General features: G+C 36.3%; 1 protein-coding gene across 1 annotated transcript in view; it reads right to left on the bottom strand.

Moving 5' to 3' along the window:
- The window catches only part of TRHDE (thyrotropin releasing hormone degrading enzyme), a 429,201-nt gene extending 407,279 nt beyond the window's left edge, over positions 1 to 21,922 (bottom strand). Inside the window, exons 1-2 of the mRNA XM_049783963.1 lie at positions 20,955 to 21,922; positions 5,001 to 5,274 (exon numbers count right to left, since the gene is read on the bottom strand). Of these exons, the coding sequence (XP_049639920.1) occupies positions 5,001 to 5,274; positions 20,955 to 21,913 (1,233 nt within the window). The 5' untranslated portion in view covers positions 21,914 to 21,922. The remainder of the gene's footprint in view (positions 1 to 5,000; positions 5,275 to 20,954) is intronic.
- Between the last annotated feature and the right edge of the window lie 233 nt (positions 21,923 to 22,155).

Here is a 22,155-nt window from a genome sequence, read left to right as displayed (position 1 = left end):
ATATGGTTCCACAAACATTGCAAAGAGTAATCAGGAATCACAGAGCTTTAGTTCCATTTGGTGTAGTCTAACGTCTTCTGTCCCCCCAAAATTACATAGTTTCCTTTTTTGGGGCCATACCAGGTGAAGCTCAGGGGTTACTCCTGGCTATTCGCTCAGAAATCACTCCTGTTTTGAGGAACGATATGGGACACCAGGGGATCAAACCACAGTTCATCCTAGACTGGCATATGCAAGGCAGACATCTTATGCCCTGCGCCACCACTCCGGCTCCCCAAATTACATAGTTTTCTAATGACTTTAAGTGCTTATCTCCTAAATTTATGTTCTTAAATATTAGAACATCTAAGAATGTTAAGTACAAACACTAATATAGAGTCATATACTCTTAAGGAGATATATACATATATCTATGCTTACTGGATGCATATAATAAAATATGGAAAGCCAACATTTTACATTAGTATGCCTTTTTGCACTGAAAACAATAGAATCAAAACAGTAATATTATTTTAAGCATGTAACCTATTTTGACATCAAGAAGTAGGGTTTGAGTCCTTTTCTGTTAAAAATAGCCTTAGCTACTCACTAATATACACCCCAAAGCAGTTTAAGTGATGAATTATGACATTTTTACTATAACTTTAATTTACAATGCTCTATAATATATGGTTTAAAAGTGCAAATTTACATCTCTTCATATTTATGCTATCACATCGAGATCATCACCAAAGTACTAATATCTCATCTCTCTACCTGATGCTGTGTGTCTTTTGAAAAAAAAAACCTATTGTTAGCAATGAGATCTTTCTTTTGGGGCATTCTTTCACTGGACTTACTTCAACCTGTAAGAAAATCAATCATCCTCACCTCATTGGGTTTTGAGAAAGTTCAGACCACAAAAAAACCCCAAGGTTACTTCTAGATCTGTAACTAGAATCCCCAGTTGACATCCCAGAATACTAAGGAATAACCATCGGTAGACAGTGAAGGTAGTCCAAGGTATTTTGGTCCCCAGACCTCAAGTCACCTCACAAATTTCCCCACTTAGATTCAGATATGACTGATCAAAGATAATGTGTTCTATATCTTTCCAAATTCATCCTAAACTCACTAGAATTTTAATTGAAAGAAAATAACAATTACCTTATCACATTGAAAGTAATAAGTTATGCAATTAAGTTTGATAGTAGGATAAATTGTAATGCTATGCTAAGAACCACAAAATATAATAAATAATATCATTATTATTAATAATGTTTTTTCAAGCATGAAAACCAGGATCAAAACAAACTAAATAATTAAACAAAACCAAATAGAAACAAAACAAATTTCGAAAATAGATATTGAGAAGGTTGCACTGTTGAAGGGGGTGTTCATTTTTTATAACTGAAAGTCAACTACAAACATGTTTGTAAACACAGTGCTTACATAAATATTTCTTAAATAAATAAATAATTTAAAAAGATATATTTTATGAGCCCTATTTCTAATATTGAAATAACACCCCATAGATTTCCTTACCTCTTTGTTCTTAGTAAACATTTTCCCAACCAAAGTTATATTCCCATATCATCCAATCTCAAAACCAACATGACAGAAGACATTTTCATGGAGAGGCCTTCCATGAAGCACATGCCTAGACCCTATTTGTTAGCAATCTTAGCAATTTTCTTTCTTATAAACTGCCTTTAAGTTCTTTTTAACATTGTTCACTTGAAAATAAGTGAATGATTGTTTCTCTCAATCACATTTAATTAATTCATTATTTTTCTAACACATATTCTGTGACATTCCCTCTTACATTATGTCCCTAGTTGTAATGAATGAGTTGACAACTAAGAGTTGACAATCCAAATGTCTATAGAACTCAAAGAGATAAGATCAAAAGTGAAATGCCTAAATTAAAAAATATATAAATAAGGTGGTCTGAATTGTTACACTGGAAAAAATGGTGGTGTAACAAGGTGACCACTATCCAGCTACATCACACTCATATTTTCAGTCAATATAATATGATAACCCAACATATTAAACACATTGCTTATTATTATACCTTTAACTATAAATTAAGTTTCCTAAAAAGGAACTTAGTTGTCAAATAAATAAATAAATCAACACATAATGAATGTGGGAATTGGACCCAGTATCATAGCATCTTTAATTAAAACTAAAAATAGATGATGTGAAGTTTAATTTTCTGATTTCTAAATGTTGATAGCTAATTAGAACATGCTTAGCCATTTTGTGGATGGGTAAACAATATATATATGCAGATTTAAGATTTATTGAAAGTGGCATTTCTTTCTGCATTTTTCTAGTTACCTTGCAAAGTGTTGGCAATGTGAGAAGCAAATAATGACAATATTTCCAATAGGCACATTTAAAAGACTTCTATTATTTTTATTATTTCTATTATTATTTTCTATTATTTCCTGAATATTATTAAAATACGACTCAAGGTACTCAATTTCAAATTCAAAAGAAACTGCTTCAGATTCAGATAGAAAATGAGTCCCTGGACTTTATACGACTGACCCAATCCCAATACCATAAACAAAACTTTTATTCTTGCCAACAGTTAGTGATTCAGAAATGTCATTCTCAGGCGCTTCTAATAAGTAAGAGCTTGAAAGACAGAAAATAAAATATATTTGATTTTTAAGGAGTCATGAAAAACAATAGTCCAGTTATAATCCCAAGGCTGATAATGGTAAATTTATTTTCATTTTTCGTCTTAGTGTTTTTAGAGCATACATCTAAAATATTTTCAGATGATCTTTAGATATTTTGTTAGCATGTTCTATCTTTTTTTGCATTAAAATCATTAAGTGGGATTTTTAATGTTTACTAATTACTTAAAGTCTTGATGCTAATAAAGTGTCACGTCTAAATAATTAGAGTGTGTTTTATTTTAACCATAGGTAACTTAGCAACAAGAATTATTGTGTAGAGCTGATATTGCTAAAATACTTCAAAGAAAACATACTAAGGGAAAAACGTATTAGTGTATCTCATGCACTGACTGACCCCTAGGAAATCAATCATCAACTTTTGAAGATGTAAAAGGGAATAAGAAGTTTTGTTTTCTTACATAGTTTAATGTGTACAGTTCTAAAATATCTATTGGAAGCAGCACAAAAACATACATCAGAGGAATTAAACACATGTGTTTAATTTTTAAGACTACAAAACCTTCTCATTCTATATAGACATGTAATTATGTAGTTGAAGTCACTGTACACATTTCTTTAATAATGGCATTGTGTGTAAAGGCAGACTTAATTTTAGATAAGTTGTATGGTGCTTTAAACTGAAAAGAACTGCAACAAAATTTATAGAGACAGTTATTTGTCCAAAACTGGGTTATTGAGAAGTTGTAAAATTCATAGAGAACAAGAATATATATTTATATTCTCTTCATTTGTTATGTTGAAGCAACACAGTACAATAGTCATTGGATGAAGAAAATAATGAACAGCATCCTCTTTTCTTTGTTTTGTTTTGTTTGGGACCACACCTGGCAGTACTTGGGGGATACTTCCAGTATTGTACATGGGAATTCATCTTGAAAATTCTATGTGACTCATGCAGTGCTAAGATTGAACACAGAGATCTTGCATGCAAATATGCATTACAATTTACTGAGCTATTACCCTAACAACTGTATGCTGTTAAAGGCACACAGGTGAACAGGTATACTGGTGAATCCAGAACTGTTGAAGCACTTTGGAAAAGTCCAAAATTTAGATCAGACCAACAAGTTTATTTTATTTACAATTCTACCACCAGTCTAATTTTTTTGACTCTCAAAAAGTTTCTCAATTTTGTTTGCTTGTTTATAAAAGTCGAATTTCACAAAACCTTACTTTAAAGACTGACATGAACGTTTTAGTTTATATTAATTGAGAATGTCATTGAAATGAGGAGGAATTTATTATTTAAAATGGTGAGAGGAAGCCACAATTATATGGCATACAAAAAGTGCCTAGAGTACATTGATAAAAGTAAAAAATACCTATCATTAATAGGGCAATTAATTCATTTTATAAATTTAAAATACAGTGAGTTCTTTAATATTTCTTATATCATTATTACTTATGAATATATCTTTATATGCTTGGATACTATGAACTGAAAAGAGTTTTATAATTACATAAATCCTATCACATTGGCAGAACTTATGTTCAGAATTGTTCACCAGATTATTAAAAATAAAAAAAAATTACAAAAAGGAAAGATTAAAATTTCACCAGAGAAGATCACAAAATTCTAATATGAATTCAACCATTCTATTCAATAAACCACAAAAGCATTATGTTAAATAGAAATTAAAATAAATACTAAAATTCAGAATGATATCTATACTATTCATGTGAAACATTTGAAGATATACTGGTCATGTGAAAATTTGAAGATAGATATAGGCACTCTTAATAATTATATAATAATATGAAGGGAAATGAAATATCACCAAACTCACACTGTAATGATTTCTAGACAAGGCAATCTAATCAGACATAGGGCTTCAACTATAACAATATGTTTTGCTTTTTCAAAACCTAAATAAGCTGAAGCAAATAGAATAAAAAATTTAGATGATATTCAGAATAATGTCATGTAATTTATTTTATTAATGTCTACACTTATTGTATATTTAAAATGATTCACAATAAAAAGCTTCTCAGTTTTATAAGTAATATAACTTAACAAAATAAACAACTACTTTTAGAGAAATCAGAAGATGAAGAGGTTTGATTATGAAGAGACTGTGGGAAGGGGAGAATGTCACTGAATAAGAAGGCTGGGTATAGAAAACTCTTCTTTCTGATTCTCTGAAACTAGAAAGATAGCTTCCTACACTCCATGGATTAAGATCAAAATTATCTATATAAAATGTGAATACAATATGTATAATTTATTATTAATCTAGAAATAAAATTATTTTACAGATTATGGCATTCTCCAAGATATATCATTAAACTTAAAAAAATACTTACTATAACCCCACTCTTGGTGATAGTTTCTCTGAAGGTGAAGTTGCAAATTGCCCAGGCTAAATAATACGTAGACATGAGAGGGGTCTGTGAAAAGTGATCTGTAACCCATCCATCTTCCTCAAACACAGAAGTTTCCACTGGCATATTGGATAAAGACAAATAGGTTGCTTGATGCTTGATGCTGATTTTGAAAGTCGCTTTGTAGATGGGTTCATCAAAACAAGGAAATGCCTTTCTGGCATGTGTAGGTGAAAACTGAGTAATACCAAGGAATCTAGAGAGAGAGAAAAAAAAAAGAAAGAAAATGAAGTTCTAATTTGCATTTATTGCAACTCTGAAATTATCTACTTATAAAATAATATTTTCCAAAATGCAAGACATTTTTCCTTAACCAAATAAGTACATAAATAATATTTAAGCACGATCTATTTTTTTCCTCCTTCTCCCCCAATAACAAATCTCCAGGGAGTATTTTACTCAATTAAAGTAATTACTCTAAACCAAGAGTAGTGTTTATTAGATAAAATATTATACTGTACTGCCAGCTGACTCTAAAAGTGAAAGGATACCCTCCCAGCCCATTATGTCTCGCCCCTAGAAGAAGCTGCAGACACGGCTTCTGTAGATCCATTCTATGTGGCCCTTTTTCTCCCACTTCCCGCCACTGTAGACTGATGCTTGCTATGGGATTCGGCACCCAGAAACCCTTAGCTAGAGAACACTACCTGATTCTCGACTTCTGTGAACCATTATTCAGACTTCACAAGAGCACAGAGTGGGATTGAACTATGTTCTGGATTCTACCCTCCCTCCCACACACACACAACTGTCTCAAAAGACTTAAAGGGGATATCTATATTTCTCTTGTACTTTTCTGTAGACTCATTTTCTTTTTTTTTTTTTTTTTTTTTTTTTTTTTTTGGTTTTTGGGCCACACCCGGTAACGCTCAGGGGTTACTCCTGGCTATGCGCTCAGAAGTTGCTCCTGGCTTGGGGGACCATATGGGACACCGGGGGATTGAACTGCAGTCCGTCCAAGGCTAGCGCAAGCAAGGCAGGCGCACCTTACCTTTAGCGCCACCACCCGGCCCCGACTCATTTTCTTAATAGTTATAATTCTTAGTGTCCATTTCCATATGTAGAAATAGCTTCCTTCAAGCCTGCTGTGGATCTCTTTATTAGGAAATTCTTGTAGAAAAAGTCTTTGTTGGGTTATGAGCTCAGGTTAAGATCAGGTTATAGAGACTTTTTAGTTTGTTATTTTTACCCCCCATATGCACCAGGAGTATAATGTGGCATTGTTTCGTGTTGCTTAGGCACACTAAAATGGAAAAATCTTACATATAGAAAAAATTTCTTATCTAATAGGGACAGGAACTCACAAATTTTATAGTGCAGGGGTGCCTTTCACCTGAACATTTGTCATGGAGGCTTTATATAGGCCTCAATAGATTGGATATCAACCGTCCAACCCCGAACATTGGTACCGGCAGTTTATGGCACTAGAACCAGGAATCAAACTCCCCCTAGGGAAGACCCGAATGCCGCCAGGACACAACCTGTTCCAGTGTAGGTCCATAGGACACCCTGATGATGAGAAAATGGTAACAACTTGATCTAAGAAAGCGGGTTGCTCTACCTTACCATTCAACAGTGAAATGAAATCAGAAGACGCTCTGTACAAGAACCAAAATCTCTGATTACAGAAGACTGACAACAACAACCCTGACTAAGCAGAACTTTTCCTGGAACCACAAAGAAAAACTTTCCTAGACTTCATCCTCAGACCTGTGCAAAAATCAAGATTTCTAACTACAGAAGTCTGACTTTGACAACCGGGACTGAGCAGAACTTTTTCTGGGACCGTAGAGACCATGGGGCTGGACAATCAACATGTCAGGAGCTTGTCGTTAGTTTTTTTGACAGTATATGCTTCATGGGATGAAATACCCTGCATTTCTTAGGCCAATGTAATTTCCTTTCTAATTTCTCCCAACGTTTGCTGTGCCTATGCAAAGAAAGGAAGAAAGAGAAAAAAAAGAAAAAAGAAAAAAGAAAGAAAAAAGAAAGAAGAAAGAAAGAAAAAGAAAGAAGAAAGAAAGAAAGAAAGAAAGAAAGAAAGAAAGAAAGAGAAAGAAAGAAAGAAAGAAAGAAAGAAGAAAGAAGAAAGAAAGAAAAAAAGAAAGAAAGAAAGAAAGAAAAGAAAGAAAGAAGAAAAGAGAAAAAGAAAGAAAGAAAAAGAAAAGAGAAAAAGAAAGAAAGAAAGAAAGAAAAAGAAAGAAAGAAAGAAGGAAAGAAAGAAAGAAAGAAAGAAAGAGAGAAAGAAAGAAAAGAGAAAAAAGAAAGAAAAAAGAAAGAAAGAAAGAAAGAAAGAAAGAAAGAAAGAAAAGAAAGAAAAGAAAGAAAGAAAAGAAAGAAGAAGAAGAAAAGAAGAAAGAAAGAAAGGAAAGAAAGAAAGAAAGAAAGAAAGAAAGAAAGAAAGAAAGAAGAAAGAAAAGAGAAAGAAAAGAAAGAAAGAAAGAAAAAGAAAGAAAGAAAGAAAGAAAGAAAGAAGAAAGAAAGAAAAGAAAGAAGAAAGAAAGAAAGAAAGAAAGAAGAAAGAAAGAAAGAAAAAGAAAGAAAGAAAGAAAGAAAGAAAGAAGAAGAAAGAAAGAAAGAAAGAAGAAAGAAAGAAAGAAGAAAAAAGAAAGAAAGAAGGAAAGGAAAAAAAGAAAGAAAGAAAGAAAGAAAGAAAGAAAGAAAGAAAAGAAAGAAAGAAAGAAGAAAGAAAGAAAGAAAGAAAGAAAGAAAGAAAGAGAAGGAAGGAAAGAAAGAAAGAAAGAAAGTAAGAAAGAAAGAAAGTAAGAAAGAAAGAAAGAAATAACGAAGGAAGGAAGGAAGGAAGGAAGGAAGGAAGGAAAGAAGGAAGAAAGAAAGAAAGAAAGAAAGAAAGAAAGAAAGAAAGAAAGAAAGAAAGAAAGAAAAAGAAAGAAAGAAAGAAAGAAAGAAAGAAAGAAAGAAAGAAGAAAGAAAGGAGAAAGAAGCAAGAAAAGAAAGAAGAAAGAAGTGAGAAAAAGAAGCGAGATAAAGGAAGAAAGAAGAAAGTAAAAAAGCCACATCTGCCCTTCTCTACCCTCCTTTTTTCCCTTTTCTTCTTTTAATTATATTTATGTTCTAGATAGGACCTCTCACCCTTTTCATAGAACCTTAGAATTTGAGTCATTTTGTCTGTCTCATATTTCTATGCCTTCCTACAAATTGTGGAAAGAAAAAAAATGTGGATAGGTCCAGGGGCCAAGAGGTCTCAGGAGCATTGAGTGAGAAAAAATAGGTCAGATTTAAATACCCAAGCCAAAGTCAACGACAGTAGAATCAAGAGACCCAAATTACAACAAGCAAAACACAAAATGAATCTGTTACATTGGTAGTCCTGGGGACGAGGGGTGGAGGTATGGGATGTATGTGGAGAACTATGGTGGAGGGGGTCACACTGGTGGTGGGAATGACCATAATTTTACTGTCACAAAATGCCTGAAATCTGTGAAAGATTTGTGATTTATTTGTAATTAAATGTTTAATAAATAAATACAATTTTTATTTAAAAATATTATGAAAATACCTCCTTGACATCACATTGGCAAATATTGCAAAATAGTATTTCTCCTATAGGATGTCTCACTTTCTGTCCTGCTGCTGAATAACATGCAAAGTCATGAATCTAAAGTCTGAATATCATGAGATATTGAGAACATGAATCATCCCTGAAAAAATATCTCTGACCTCAACTTTTGATGAGACATGGCTTATTTCTCTAGAAAAATACTTGATACCTGACAAAATATGACATGAATTCCATTTCACAACCTTCTTATTGTCAGCAACGATTACTAAATTGTGTTGTTGTCTATTGTTTCAAAGAAAACAGTCAAGTCCAGCTCAAAAGTATTGTAAAGTTTGGGAAGAGGGGAAAGAAGATGTAAGGTCCCGATGTATCTGACTGGATAAATAGCTCCCACCGGGCACAGATAGCAAATGGCAACCAGGCAATAAATAGCAGCCACTGATTTACAATATCTGCAGATCTTCTTGGACTACTATCACATATATTATATTGAATAATACAGAGATCATTACTTTGACTACTCATAATTCATATATAATGCATAATTATATAAAGTATAGATTGTGTTGTTGTATGTTAATATCATGCTGATGCTATAAATGTACACATAAAGATGTCAATGCGTCCTATATGTGTTTCATGTATAGACATATTAAATGCATTCTAGTTTTCAGATAAAGCTACCAAACTTAATTTCATCAAAATTCTAACTAGAAGTAATGATGACATTCTTTAACTATTTACAGTTTCGAATCAGAATGCACAGAAGGGTACGTTTAAGAAAGGCACCCATGTTAACATGCTATCATCATTTATAAAACCATATAAATATTAGCTTTTTAAATAATATTATAAAACTGATGTAGCAAATCAATAGAAGATGTTGCAAAAACTGTAAGAGTTCTAAAAGGCTTTTAGAAATCTTTCTTCTACATTTGCAGTTCTCCCACCATTTCTGTCATTACTCATGGTGTACACAGACCACTCCAACACAGCACAGACTTGGCCTAAAAATTATACTCAGAGCAGCACTTTCGGCAGTTACAGCCAATCAATAGAAGCTGACAAGTGTTTTGAATCTTAGAAGCTATCTTTGGCTCTCACCAGGTAGTTCACACCTTTTAAAATTATAAAGCACACATTTAGCATGGAGAGTATACTATTTTAAGTTTATATTTAAAAGAGAGAAAAATAAGAAATATTTAAGATTAATTGTGTAGTCTGAGAAAGTATTCAAGGGGGAGGCTTTTTGTTTTTTCTTAACCACTATCTTGGAAACAGAACAAGATTAATAGAGAGAGATACAAGTCTTCAGTAATTGATTTAACTGCCTGGGATTATGTTTTCACTAGTACTAGAAAATTCATGTTTTCTAACCTTTATTAAAAAAAAAAACTTAAAGTTGGAAGTAATAGTCATAGAAATAAAATGTCCAGATTTTATAAGTATCTAAAGCTAAAAGTAATTCGAATTAGGTTAAGTGATTTATCCAAAGTTAACAGGAAAATGAGTTCACATCTGAATCTAGAACTCAATTTCGGTGTTTCATAAAAAGGTAATTGTATTTGAAAATCAGTACCATTTACCATTAGGTAAAATTCATAAACAATGTTTTAATTCCACTTTTTGCTAATCTTCCTTCTCCAAATCTTCCAAAATCATGTTATTATTTCCTTATTATTTTCCACTGGTATCTAAATCATCGTTATTTAATGAACTGTCAGTGCTTTTTAGCTAGAGTGCATCCTTTTACAATTTTCTCTTCATGAGTTTCTCTCTTACAGAACATTTTCAAATATCATTTGTCAACTGATATCTAAACCTATTAAAATGTCCACTGCGCCTGAGCTTAATATTTTTCTGCTGAGGTTATTTAAAAGAAACCTGTAGAATTTTATAGAAAAGGAAAAGTGTCCCTTTTACCATTAAGTATCTGAAAACTCCAATTCCAGAAATTGAACAAATAGATATTATCTATTATATGCGAGCTTTCCACTATATTGGCTTATGTGGTACATTTTTAAAGATACTACTTTGTCCTAAGGGTATTTGCAATCCAGCTGAGAAAAGTGTATGTGTGTGTGTATTTATGCACATATTGTACATATTGCAACTAATAATATTAAAGGATAAGTTTAATACGAAGATTGCAATTAGAATGCATCTGTCATTAAGCAAAAATCAAAGGTGTCCTTTGTACTAAGTAATTAAGTGCTAGGAATCTATTAGATGTAGATCTAAATACTTCTGGCTAAAGAGAAATTAACAAACCAAAGACTTATGCTGAAGATGATTTTAGTGTAACATGCAAATTCTTTTTCCTTATGTAGTAAGGAAATATGTTAATAAAGCTAGCAATTTAAATAACAGATTCTCAGGGTTGAAAGGAACTACAAAGATCATCTAGTGACTTTCTGCAATTAATATTCTTAATGGATTCATACACAGAGTATATATCTATGCACAGAGGACCCACATATATTCTGATAACGTCTAAATGAGGAAATACCAATTTCACAGTCTGGCACCTGAGAATGATTGAATTGAATTTCAATTCAGTATTTAGGAAGTCAAAAGAAGCCCCTTGGTAAAGAAGAGCAGTAGGACTAGATTATAGTTAAAGTATTTTCCAAGCTTGGGATCTTATAACCTCCCAAAAAATTCAAAGTAAAGTGTTCCTTGAATTTGACAAGATTTTTATAAAGCATTAAGTTATTCTGCCACATAGTAGTTTTTTTGTTTTGGTTTGGTTTGGCTTGGTTTTTGGGTCACACCTGGCAGCGCTCAGGGGTTACTCCTGGCTCTATGCTCAGAAATTGCTCCTGGCAAGCTCAGGGGACTATATGGAATGCCAGGATTCGAACCAGCGTCCTTCCGCGTGCAAAGCAAACCCCTACGTCTATGCTATCTCTCCGGCATCACACATAGTAGATTTTTACTGTTTTTTGGGGGGGAGGGGTTATATCCCGCAGTGCTCAGGGGTTACTCCTGGCTCTGTGCTCAGAAGTCGTTCCTGGCATGCACAAGGGACCATATGAACTGCCAGGATTTGAACCACCGTCTGTTCAAATCACCTGCGTGCAAGGCAAAACCCTACTTGCTGTGCTATCTCTCCGGCCTGGTTTTTACTTTAAGTTCTCTAAGTGCAACTTCTCCCCTTAATAATGTTTCAGAGCATTAAAATCTATGAGTAAAAGACAAATATTTAGGTATCCTCCATTCAAGTTTATAATCAATTACGTATAAATACACCTAAATGCTAGATTCAAAAAGCTATGGCAAAAAAGAAAAGAATTAATCCTTCTGGGTACTTGTATGGCACTTGATAGGGTACTTGAATGGCATGTGGATTCAGCTGCTAGCCTCCCCCGTGGTCTCCTGAACCCACCAGAAGTGATTATTAAATGTAGATGCAGAAGCTCTGAACACCCCTTGATACGTCCCAGAATCAAATAAATATATATTTGGCATATATATATATATATTTGGATATAAATACACTTGGGTTTTATGTATTGGGTTTCATTTATATATATTTATATATATACACATACATATATATTAATTCTTTTAGTGTTAGGATTTCTCAGTCTCAAAACTAATGATATTTTAGATTGGGAAATTTTCTGTTGTCAAGGCACTGTAAAATGCCTTAACATTGGGGCTGGAGCAATAGCACAGCAGTAGCATAGCCTTGTATGCAGCTGACCCAGGAAGGACTTGGGTTCAATCCCTGGCATTCCATATGGTCCCCTGAGCCTGCCAGGAGTGACTTCTGAGAGCAGAGCCAGGAGTAACCACTGAGTACGACCGGGTGTGGCCCAGAAACCAAAATAAGTAAATAAATAAAAAGACTGCTTTGACATTAACTTTATCTATGATGCCAATATCCCCTGGGAAAACCAAAATATCCCAGAATTGTCATGTATTCACTGAAGGCCAACATTGACTACCCCAACCTTAAGAACAAATGGAAAGAAGACTTCGTGAAGGAGGAAACATAAGAATCAGTCTTGAAGTTTTAATGGTACTTAAGGAGGAAGGACAGATTAAGTGAGCAAGTTGTCTACTGTAGCACAGAAAATAAATCCCTTAAGTAATTCATATTAAGTTCATTCCTGTCTGCCCTCTTCCAGATCCTGGTTTAATCTTAGCTTAGCATTGCCAGTCTGTCTTTAACATCTCTCACTGTGACACTCTTTCCAAACAAAAGACCCCATTTCAGAATTCAGTTCCCTCAGTGAGAAACTGTGGGGCTTCAAAGATGCAAATTTGTTTACAATGCATTCATCTGATGGTTGCCTTCAATTGATAGAAGTACTTTTTCTTCTCTGCTTAATGTTATTTAAAACACACGCATCTCTAGAAAAGTACTCTTCTAGTGCTGGTCCAATCATGTAGAAAACTTGAAAACAACTAAATTTCCACAGGGTTATATCTGCTGGCCTACAGGAGTAAAAATGTTAAAGAACTCTGCTTCAGGGGCCTGAGGGATAGCATGGAGGTAAGATATTTGCCTTGCATGCAGAAGGTTGGTGGTTCAAATCCCAGCATCTCATATGGTCCCCTGAGCCTGCCAGGAGTGATTTCTGAGCACTGCCAGGTGTGACCCTGAAACAAACAAACAAAAAAAACCTCTACTTCAGAGAAAATTAGTTTTTTTAAAAAATAACTAGTTAATTCAAGGTGTTTAAAGTGGTAGTAGGTTATACTCAAAAGAAGAGATGCAAAAGGAAAAAAAATTAGGAATGGGAAAAAATTTAATAGATAGTATTGATATACAATACATATGTAAATATAGCAAAAAGTAAAATAAAAGTAGGAGAAGGATTAGGGACAAGTATAAGCTGTCTATTTTTCTTCTGCTATCCTAAACAAAATCATTTATCTTTTAATGAATCCCTCTATTATCAAAAAAAAAAAATTCCACTCCCAAAAGTGTCATCCTGGAAGTGTCATTGCAAAAATGTCACTTTAGTATAACTAGAAAAATATGAATAATATACATACATTCTAATTCACTTCTATCTCAAATAAATTACTTGGGTTCTTAACAACTTCCTATTTGACATTTTGGTCAAGCTAAAAAGGAGGACGTAAAACTCTCTGTAGCGGCTGAAGGATATAGAGAATTGATTTCATCTTATTTCTGCGGAAGTTCACTAGGCAAGCTCCTTGTGTCAAGTCATTATGATAAGATTCAGCAGAAGTAATGCATTAACGTTCGCTGATATTGCCAACAAATTACAGTATGTGATACAAAACAATTTCTGTTCCATTACTTTCAGTTTGCCTTTTCATAAAGTTAAAATATGCAGAGGAAACAAACATTTGCATAATGCTGTTAGTACTCAGATTGATCCATTGCTTTTTATAGCGGACCCCACCAAAAACCAAGAGAACCTCACAAATGGCATGGTATTTAAGAGGTTTCCGGTTGGACCTCATTTGTACATACCACACATACAACTCAGTGGAAAAAAAAATCATTGAACTTACTTATCTCACCTTTGCAATTTGCTTAGGGCTGCCGTCACTTAATATTGTAGGAAAAACTCCCAATGTGTAAAGAAAAGTTTTACTTGGATCATCTCTCTGCTAACAAATTGTTTAGTGTTTGGACGAACTTATCCCTACTCTATTTAATTTGAAGTCTGTTCACCAAAATACAAATTATTATTCAATGAAGGAACATGCTCAGCCAAAATGGGCCATTGTTTAGACTATGTGGTTTTATATATTTCAATGAATCATTAAGTCTCTGCCATTTCCAAAGTACTCCTGCTGAATATTTAATACTATAAGCAAACCTATAGTCTTTTTTTTTAAATAACCATCCTAGTAAACTAAAACTGTAATGCAATAATTTCAGCAATCTGTATGTAGGAAGTGGTGCATATGTAAATAATTGTGTTATAAGAACAGTATATATTAATATTTGTTTTTATATTTATCTATTCAGCACTTATAAAAATGCATACAGAGTACTGACCACCATTGATGAAAAGTAGTATGGATGTATGAAAATTACTTTCCTGGGCCAAAATATTGGGTTCTTATTAAAATAACCTGGTGTCTGAGATTCATTTGCTTAATATTAGAAAGAGGCAAAATATTATATAAATTTTCTAAAGTATTGCTACTGTCAGGACTCGAAGAGTCTTCAGAACAACAGCTAATGTGTGATTATAACTTTCCTTAGTCCCCTGAATATTTCTACTTACCATATTGGACTATTCCTGGTCTATTAAAGGTGATGTCTATTTTCACAGAAAAAACATAGCAGTACCATATCAGAACTATATGACTATTTCTACCCTTTCTGCTCTTTCAACCATCTTCATCTCACACTATATAAACCAAGTGTGGGGTTTCTCAAGTAGTTAAATATTACTATAAGTTACAGTAATATTCCTCTTCACTATGGTTGGGGCTTTGCCTCTTCCTTTCCTCATGACTCAGATTCAGCTATTAGAGCAAAGCACATGGCAGTAGAAGGAATTACCACTGTGACAACTCTCCCACAAATTGTCTTGCTAGTAAGGGGACATGTCACACAATGTTCATCCAACATTATATTTTACCCGCCCGATACAAATGTCTAGCCATGGAATTATATCATGGTTAATATCCACCAAAATGCTAAGCTATTTCACACAATGTTTTAGAGTTTTATTTCACCACTTATCACTTCAAAAAGACCTTTTGAAATGGACTGTATTTTTTCATAATTTTCAGATAAAGATATCAAACCCAGAATAATTAAGAAACTTAGTGAAGGGCATAAAGCTAAGAAGAAGAAGAGTCAACACATAAACCATACAGTCTGGTATCAGAGTATCAGAGTCTTTGGACACACTGTATCATACACAAAGATACACAACACACATACACACACAACTTTTTATTCAATAACACAACCAAACTTGGCCTGAACTTAGTTTTAAGAGATGAAAAGTAAGCTACAGTAGAAAATTTTTTAATTTTGTCCTCTAATATAAAGCATACCACAAAGAGTAATAAGTGTCATTAGAAAAATAACTACACTAACAACTACAACAATGATAAAGAGAGAGATATATAATGCCTGTCTTGACGCCAGGCTGGGGATGGGGGAGGATAGAAATGAGGGACATTTAGAGTAGGAAAGTTGCACTTGTAAAAGGGAGTATAAAATTAAAAATAATTACTTTCTCTATTTTTCTTTTGGGCAGTGCCAGTAATCAAAGTTAGGTGCACATATTTGCACATATAACACATGTGTTCTCCCCCTTGGGCACATATTCAATCTGATTTTTCTTTAATTGTGCGGTCATGGTAAACTCTGAATAATGAACCTAAAATTTTGTCCTGCATGTCACTACTGGTCTGACTGAGAGAGATAAATTCACTATTAACCCTGCATAACTGGTGCCAGAACTGGTGCCCATTCAGAGACCAAGAAGGTAGACCTGGAAGTTGGGGGTTGGCTTTCCACCCCAATTCTACCACAGTCAATATGATACCTTATTTTACTTTACTGTCAGGCCACATCTCCCATTACCACCACTATTCTATTTCTGGATGAATGAATGATTTCAGAATGCCTAGGAAACGAAAGAGTGGAGATTGTTTGTATTTTTGTTTGTTTGTTTATTTGTTGTATTTCATCTCCCATTTTCCCAGTCTGCTTGCTGCAGTTCTCCCCTAGTGGAGTCTCCAGGTAGTCTCTAGTGGCAAAAAAGTGGGACTGCATGAGACTGTGAACTCTTTGGAGGATCCCAGTCAGTGTTATAAATCTGTAAACATGTGAAAAGTGAAAAAGAACTATTTTAACATATGATTGGAAAGTTTATCATGATGATACAGATCATTTCTAGTGAATGGAAGGATGATCCTGGGTGAAGAAAGAACACATGTCTTTGTAGACTATACATGTATGTATTGAGGGTAAATTATTCCTAATTGCTCTTTCTAGATGTCATTTTAATAGCAATGCTTCATGAAGTAAATCATATTCTTGGTATTCATATCGGACAAATATCTCCATCCTTAAGCAAATTGACACTGTTGTTCTTTACTCTTGGCTTAATCCCATCTATACAAGCAGTGGTAAAAACCTGGTTTGAGAAAAAGCAGCATGTCAAGTAAATCAAATGTGAAAAATCCAGTCACAGGTTGATGTTCATCTTAAAGAGATCCACAGCAGATAACTCTATTGGAGTTTCTTTCAAAGTTTTCAATAAGAGGCTGTAGCAGTAGTACAATAGGTAAGGTGTTGGGTTCGCAGCGGCCGACCCAAATTTGATGGCTGGCATCGCATATGATGCCCTGTTTTCCCTCATGAGTGATACCCGGGCACACATACAGTAGAAGAATCTGGCATAACAGGGTGATAGCAAAAAAGGTTGTTTGAATTTTAAATTTTCAATAAAACTCACAGGTCTCACAATTAGTTTAAGTTCAGGGCAGCTCCTAGAAGAGCATAAACCATTAACTCCAATTTGCTCATGAGGGTGAAAAAGAAAAATGAGACTGCTTTCAACAGAAGAATATGAAAACTTCCTTATTTTTATTAAATATCGTAGTTATTAATTTGTTCTGGAATAAAATATCACAAGGCATTATTTTGAGACACTAACAGCACAAATTCAAATGCTGAGCCATAAAATCCTTTAGACTTTTTTTTAAAGGAGCGGTAGTTTTTGCAAATTTCTTTGATAATCACAAAGTTGTACTTTTTAAACTTTTCTTCACTTTATGCAGACCATGTTTTCTTCTAAATAACCCAGTTTTTAAAAGAAAAAAAAAAAGCTCCTATTTTTATACGTCCACTGCAGCATGTTAGAGACTGAATCAAAGTTTGTCAAAGAAAAATAGTCTCCCTTTTGAAAGTGAATAAAATGTTCATTTACTTTGGGTAAATTTCCTCTTTCAGTCTACCATCTGGATCTAAATTAAGGTACCCTACTTTGAACATGGGTAGGCTCACCATCTGGCTACCCAAAAGAAGCAATTACTTCAGGTAAAAGAACATTTTGCCTAATTCTAAGCAAGAATATACTTGTACGGGACATAAATACATCCCTCCTTTATCTGCTTAAAAGTGCCTACCTGAAGAAACAGTGAAAGTGAGTTCCCTCTAATGGATATAATTTACTATTATGTGTAAACATTGTAAACATACTTAAATTCATTTATTTGTGATACTAAGCAAGTGATTGATAGTTTTTCCTTCTAGGGAGATGAATACACTATAGAGGATTTGACTAACGTAGAAGAAACTTGAGATTTAATTGGGAGTTTGTCTTCTTTGTTTTGCCACCAAAGAAGGAGAAATAGAAAAAGTTAACTTTACCCAGTAGGATAAAACCAGGTCCCATTCAACACCTAGTAGAAGACAAAGCCTTCCAGGGATCAAGGTACTCAGCATATAATGATGAGATCTCATTTTCCTACCCTGACCCAAATTCTTATTCTTGCACCTCAGAAATCAGTCAAAAAATTAAGGTTGACTGAGTATAAGTGAGTTACTGTTTCCACATAGACTAACGAAGGTGGGCTGGGCTGTAAAATTTATCTTTAAAACATTTCAAGTAGCATAATGTGGCTCCCCGTTGGCACATTAAATATTTACTTTCATTAACTAATTGGCAAAAATTATGAATAACTAATGATGAAGATATTTAATCATTAATCAAATGAAAATTAGAGTTTACATCTGCATCTTTTCAAGTGTTTCTAAAATGTCAACTGATCTTGCATCATTCCATTCAAAATTCTTACCAATAAAAATCCAGCCTTAGTTGACTTAGTGCCCGATATTGGCATATGGAAAAGTTTTTCAAATAGTTATAGTAACAACCCCCCCTCAATGGATTAATAAGTGGGATGTTGGCATAATGTGAAATGTTTCAGTATATTTTTGTCTCATCTAGTTCAGTTGAAACATCCAAGAGCTTATAATATTTACTCTGACATTGAAGGAGGGCAAAAAAAAAAAAAAAGGAACAAAAACTTTTTCTAAAATGCTATTTAGAAATTTAAAACATCCTGTAAATTCTAGAAAAGCAAAACCCTGCATTTCTAATGGGATGATGAGTTTAGCCACATGTGCAACCAGGGTGAACTTTAACCAAGTTATTTACATCTTTGGGGAAAACTGAAGGAAAGAATGTGAATACAAATATGCACTAGAGGTCCAAAAATCAGTTCTGGGTCAAGCAGAAACATCTGGTCTTTTCAAGAGTGCTGTTAATTTGGAAGCACTGACCAAAACAACTCAGTTCCACCAAATATAATTTGGCAATGCTCTAAAAATAAGGATCCAAGGATCTTTTGCAAGCATTTCTTCCACCACACATAAGGTACACAACTCCCAGTAGTGACATTTTGACATGACAAACTTGTTGCTCAACTTAACACTGCAAATTTTACGTTATGTCTTTTCTCCAATAATTGATATGATGTGGTTTTTAAAATGTATTTTAACAGTATTCTTGGGTGAAATATGTTGGGTGAAAAAAGAAGTAAATTATCCTCATTTGATTGTAGGAGTTTGAAGGTAAAAAGAAAACAATCATGTATAGGTGGTTTTAACAATAAAATCTATGAACTATGAAGCAAAAGTATATAAAGTTTAAAGGGTTTGTTTCTCCATAACACTCTGGCATTTTCCTACCTCTTACACTGTCACAGTTGTCACAATTCTCTTGGGAATTGTTAGATGCTATGAACCCAGGCGCAAGAATCAGAAAATTCAAGTTCAAGACTCAGGTCTTCATTGACCAAGTCTGCTGATTCTGGCATCTAGACACCTCTAAGACCCTTTGATGCTACTGGGAGAAAGAGAAGGCTCTACCAGTGGCATCATTGCTAATTTCCAAACTTCCTCTATATCCAAGTTTTCTGTTTAAATTTTAAGTCTTTTGGTTGTTCACAAGCCCCAGGGTCCCTTAAATAAGTGAAGTTATATCTCATAGAATAGAGTAGAACAAGACCCAGTACACTTCAGACTGTGCTGTCTCCAGACATTCAGAATAACTAATATTTGCAAGGGACACTTTCAGCGGCAGGTACCTGTTAAAGTGCTTTTTGATGCATTCACTCATTGAGCCCTGAAATAATCCAATCTATGGTAATGCTATTATTAGTATTCCCAAGTAAAACGAAAAGTCTGGATCCAGAAACCTGTTCCCCTTCTCTGTGAGTTCACTATATGACAAGTTGTTCAATTTCCCAGCACCTGTATTTCCCCCAACTGAAAGTGAGAAAGTATATTCATAGAAGAGTTACTACCTGGGGAAGTCAATGATCAGTAGAGTGGCCATTGTCAGGAATAAATGACTTCCCCTAATCAACTTCCTCAAGTTCCTCAGACTAGGTTAGAGTTACAGTTGGGATCTGAGCCCAGTTCTGTAAGACTACAAAGTCCACGCTCATACAAGTAGTGAAGAGTGCCCACAGCCTCTCCAAAACAATAAATGCTGCCCAGGGTACTCTAACATGACTTTGGAGATTGAACACCGGCTTTCCTTTATTTACCACCAGAGTTTTATTTTTTGAGAAGGAACAAACACCTGGAGGTACATAGCCTTAGGAGAGTTCTTGTAACTGCTGAAAGGGCAGTTTTCCAGTTCATAGGTCATGACAGCAATGATCCACTTTACACCCCACCCTACACACATACACACGCACACACACACACACACCACCACCACCACCACCACCACCACCACCACCACCACCACTACCCCTTCCCCTTCCTCTGCCTCTGAGACGCTCTGGGAAGGCTTCCAAACTGAATTTCCATTTTGGGGAAACTTTTTGCAACCACAGCTTACCCTCTTGCTCTGGACCTACCGGGAGGTGATAGTTCTGGGTGGTACTCCTGTGCTGCCCTACAGCCCAGTCCCTCACTGGAGTTAGGTACAGGCAACTGACCTTTGGGGGCGTCTCTCTGGCGTTTTCCCTTGATTATCAATGTAGCAGTTTTGGGGGTAACACTGGCATCTTTCAGACCAGACTTCTCAAAGCAGAAACACAAACAAACTCGGACCCTTTGATAAAAGATCAATCGGAGAGGCTAGCTGAGGAACTCTGAGGCAAGAGGGAAGGAAATCCAGGCTAGAAGAGGAAGGCTTTTAGGATTGAGCACTGGAGAATGAGTTGGTGAAGTTTGCAACAAGTTAAAAACCAGGGTATTTAGGAATAGAGGCCAATGGGTCAGGGCCAGTACTCTCCAACACTTTCTCCCCCACCCTCAACTCCCTGCATCTCTGCCAAGCTATGGGAATCCTGGAGGGGGTCTCCGGCAAGGCAGCCCCCCCAGTTAGAGCAACTCTGGGCACCGCCTCCCTGTTTTCCCATCCTACCTTCTCTCCCCGTGGAGCACGTAGGAGCTGCGGAAGAAGCCCAAGAGTTCATTTTCAATGAGGGCATTGTAGATGATCTTTAAGTTATAGTTCCTGTGCGCGTCCAGGGTCCGGTTAAGCACCACCACCAAGACCTGCGTTTGGGGGTAGAGGAAAAAGCTCGCCACGGGGACAGCCCCGGCCGCCCGGTCCTCCGCCACTTGCACTCTCTCCACGGCCACCCGGGAAGCGTGCAGCACGACGTAGCGGGTGGCATTCCTGCACTGGACCTCCACGTTGACCTCCCCGGAGAAGGTGAAGTTGTCCATGAAGGCGGTGAGCATCAGATTGTAGTGCAAGGGCTTGAGGTGGCCGGACAGGCGCAGTTGGGTCCAGGGTCGCTGCCACTGCTCGCTCTGCTCCTCCTTCTCCTCTTCCGACGGCTGCTGGGGCTGGGTGGAGGGAGACCCCGGGGTCCCCGGAGTGGCCTCCCCGCTAGATCCGGGCTGCGGGGCATCCTCGGCGCCGGTGGCACGGTGGCGCGGGGTGGACCCCGAGATGGTGCCATTGGCAGCGCGCGCGGGGAAGCCCGCGGGGCTGGCACCGTCGGCGCCCAGCGCTGTCCTGGGGCCACATTCGTCGAAGCGCAGGCTGAGCAGCACGGCGAGCATGGTGACGGCCAGCAGCGCCACGATGGACACGGCGAAGGCCAGCACCAGCCGCTTGTGGACCGTGATGTGGCGCTCGGTGGTCCTGGGTCGCCCCCCGACGGAGTCCGCCCAAGGGTCCGAGAGCCCCCTATTGCCGCCTGAGGCGTTCTCTCCCATGGTGGCCGCCGAGGGTGAGCTGCGCTTCTCTTCCTCCTCCTCTTCTTCCTCCTCTTCTTCCTCCTCCTCCTCCTCCTTCTTCTTCTTCCTCTTCTTTTTCTTCTTCTTTTTCTTCTCCTCCTCTGGCTCCCCCCGCTCGCCGTCCAGGGCCATCACACTGCCTCCTCCTTCTTCTCCTCCACCTCCTCCTCCTCCTCCTCCTCCTCTTGCTGCTCCTACCCCGCCCCCTATGGCACCCCCCGGGCCACCACCAGCAGCAGCAGCAGAAGAAGAAGAAGCAGCAGCAGCAGCACCGCCACCCGCACTGGCATCCGAGAGCGAGCGAGAGGGAGCGCACGCGGCTGGCACCCGGGGAGGACGCGCGCAACGGCCGCTGCGACCCTTGGAGAGGCTCT

This window comes from Suncus etruscus, chromosome 11, assembly GCF_024139225.1.
Source record: "Suncus etruscus isolate mSunEtr1 chromosome 11, mSunEtr1.pri.cur, whole genome shotgun sequence".
Lineage (NCBI taxonomy): Eukaryota > Metazoa > Chordata > Mammalia > Eulipotyphla > Soricidae > Suncus > Suncus etruscus.
This window is presented reverse-complemented; position numbering and strand designations above follow the sequence as displayed.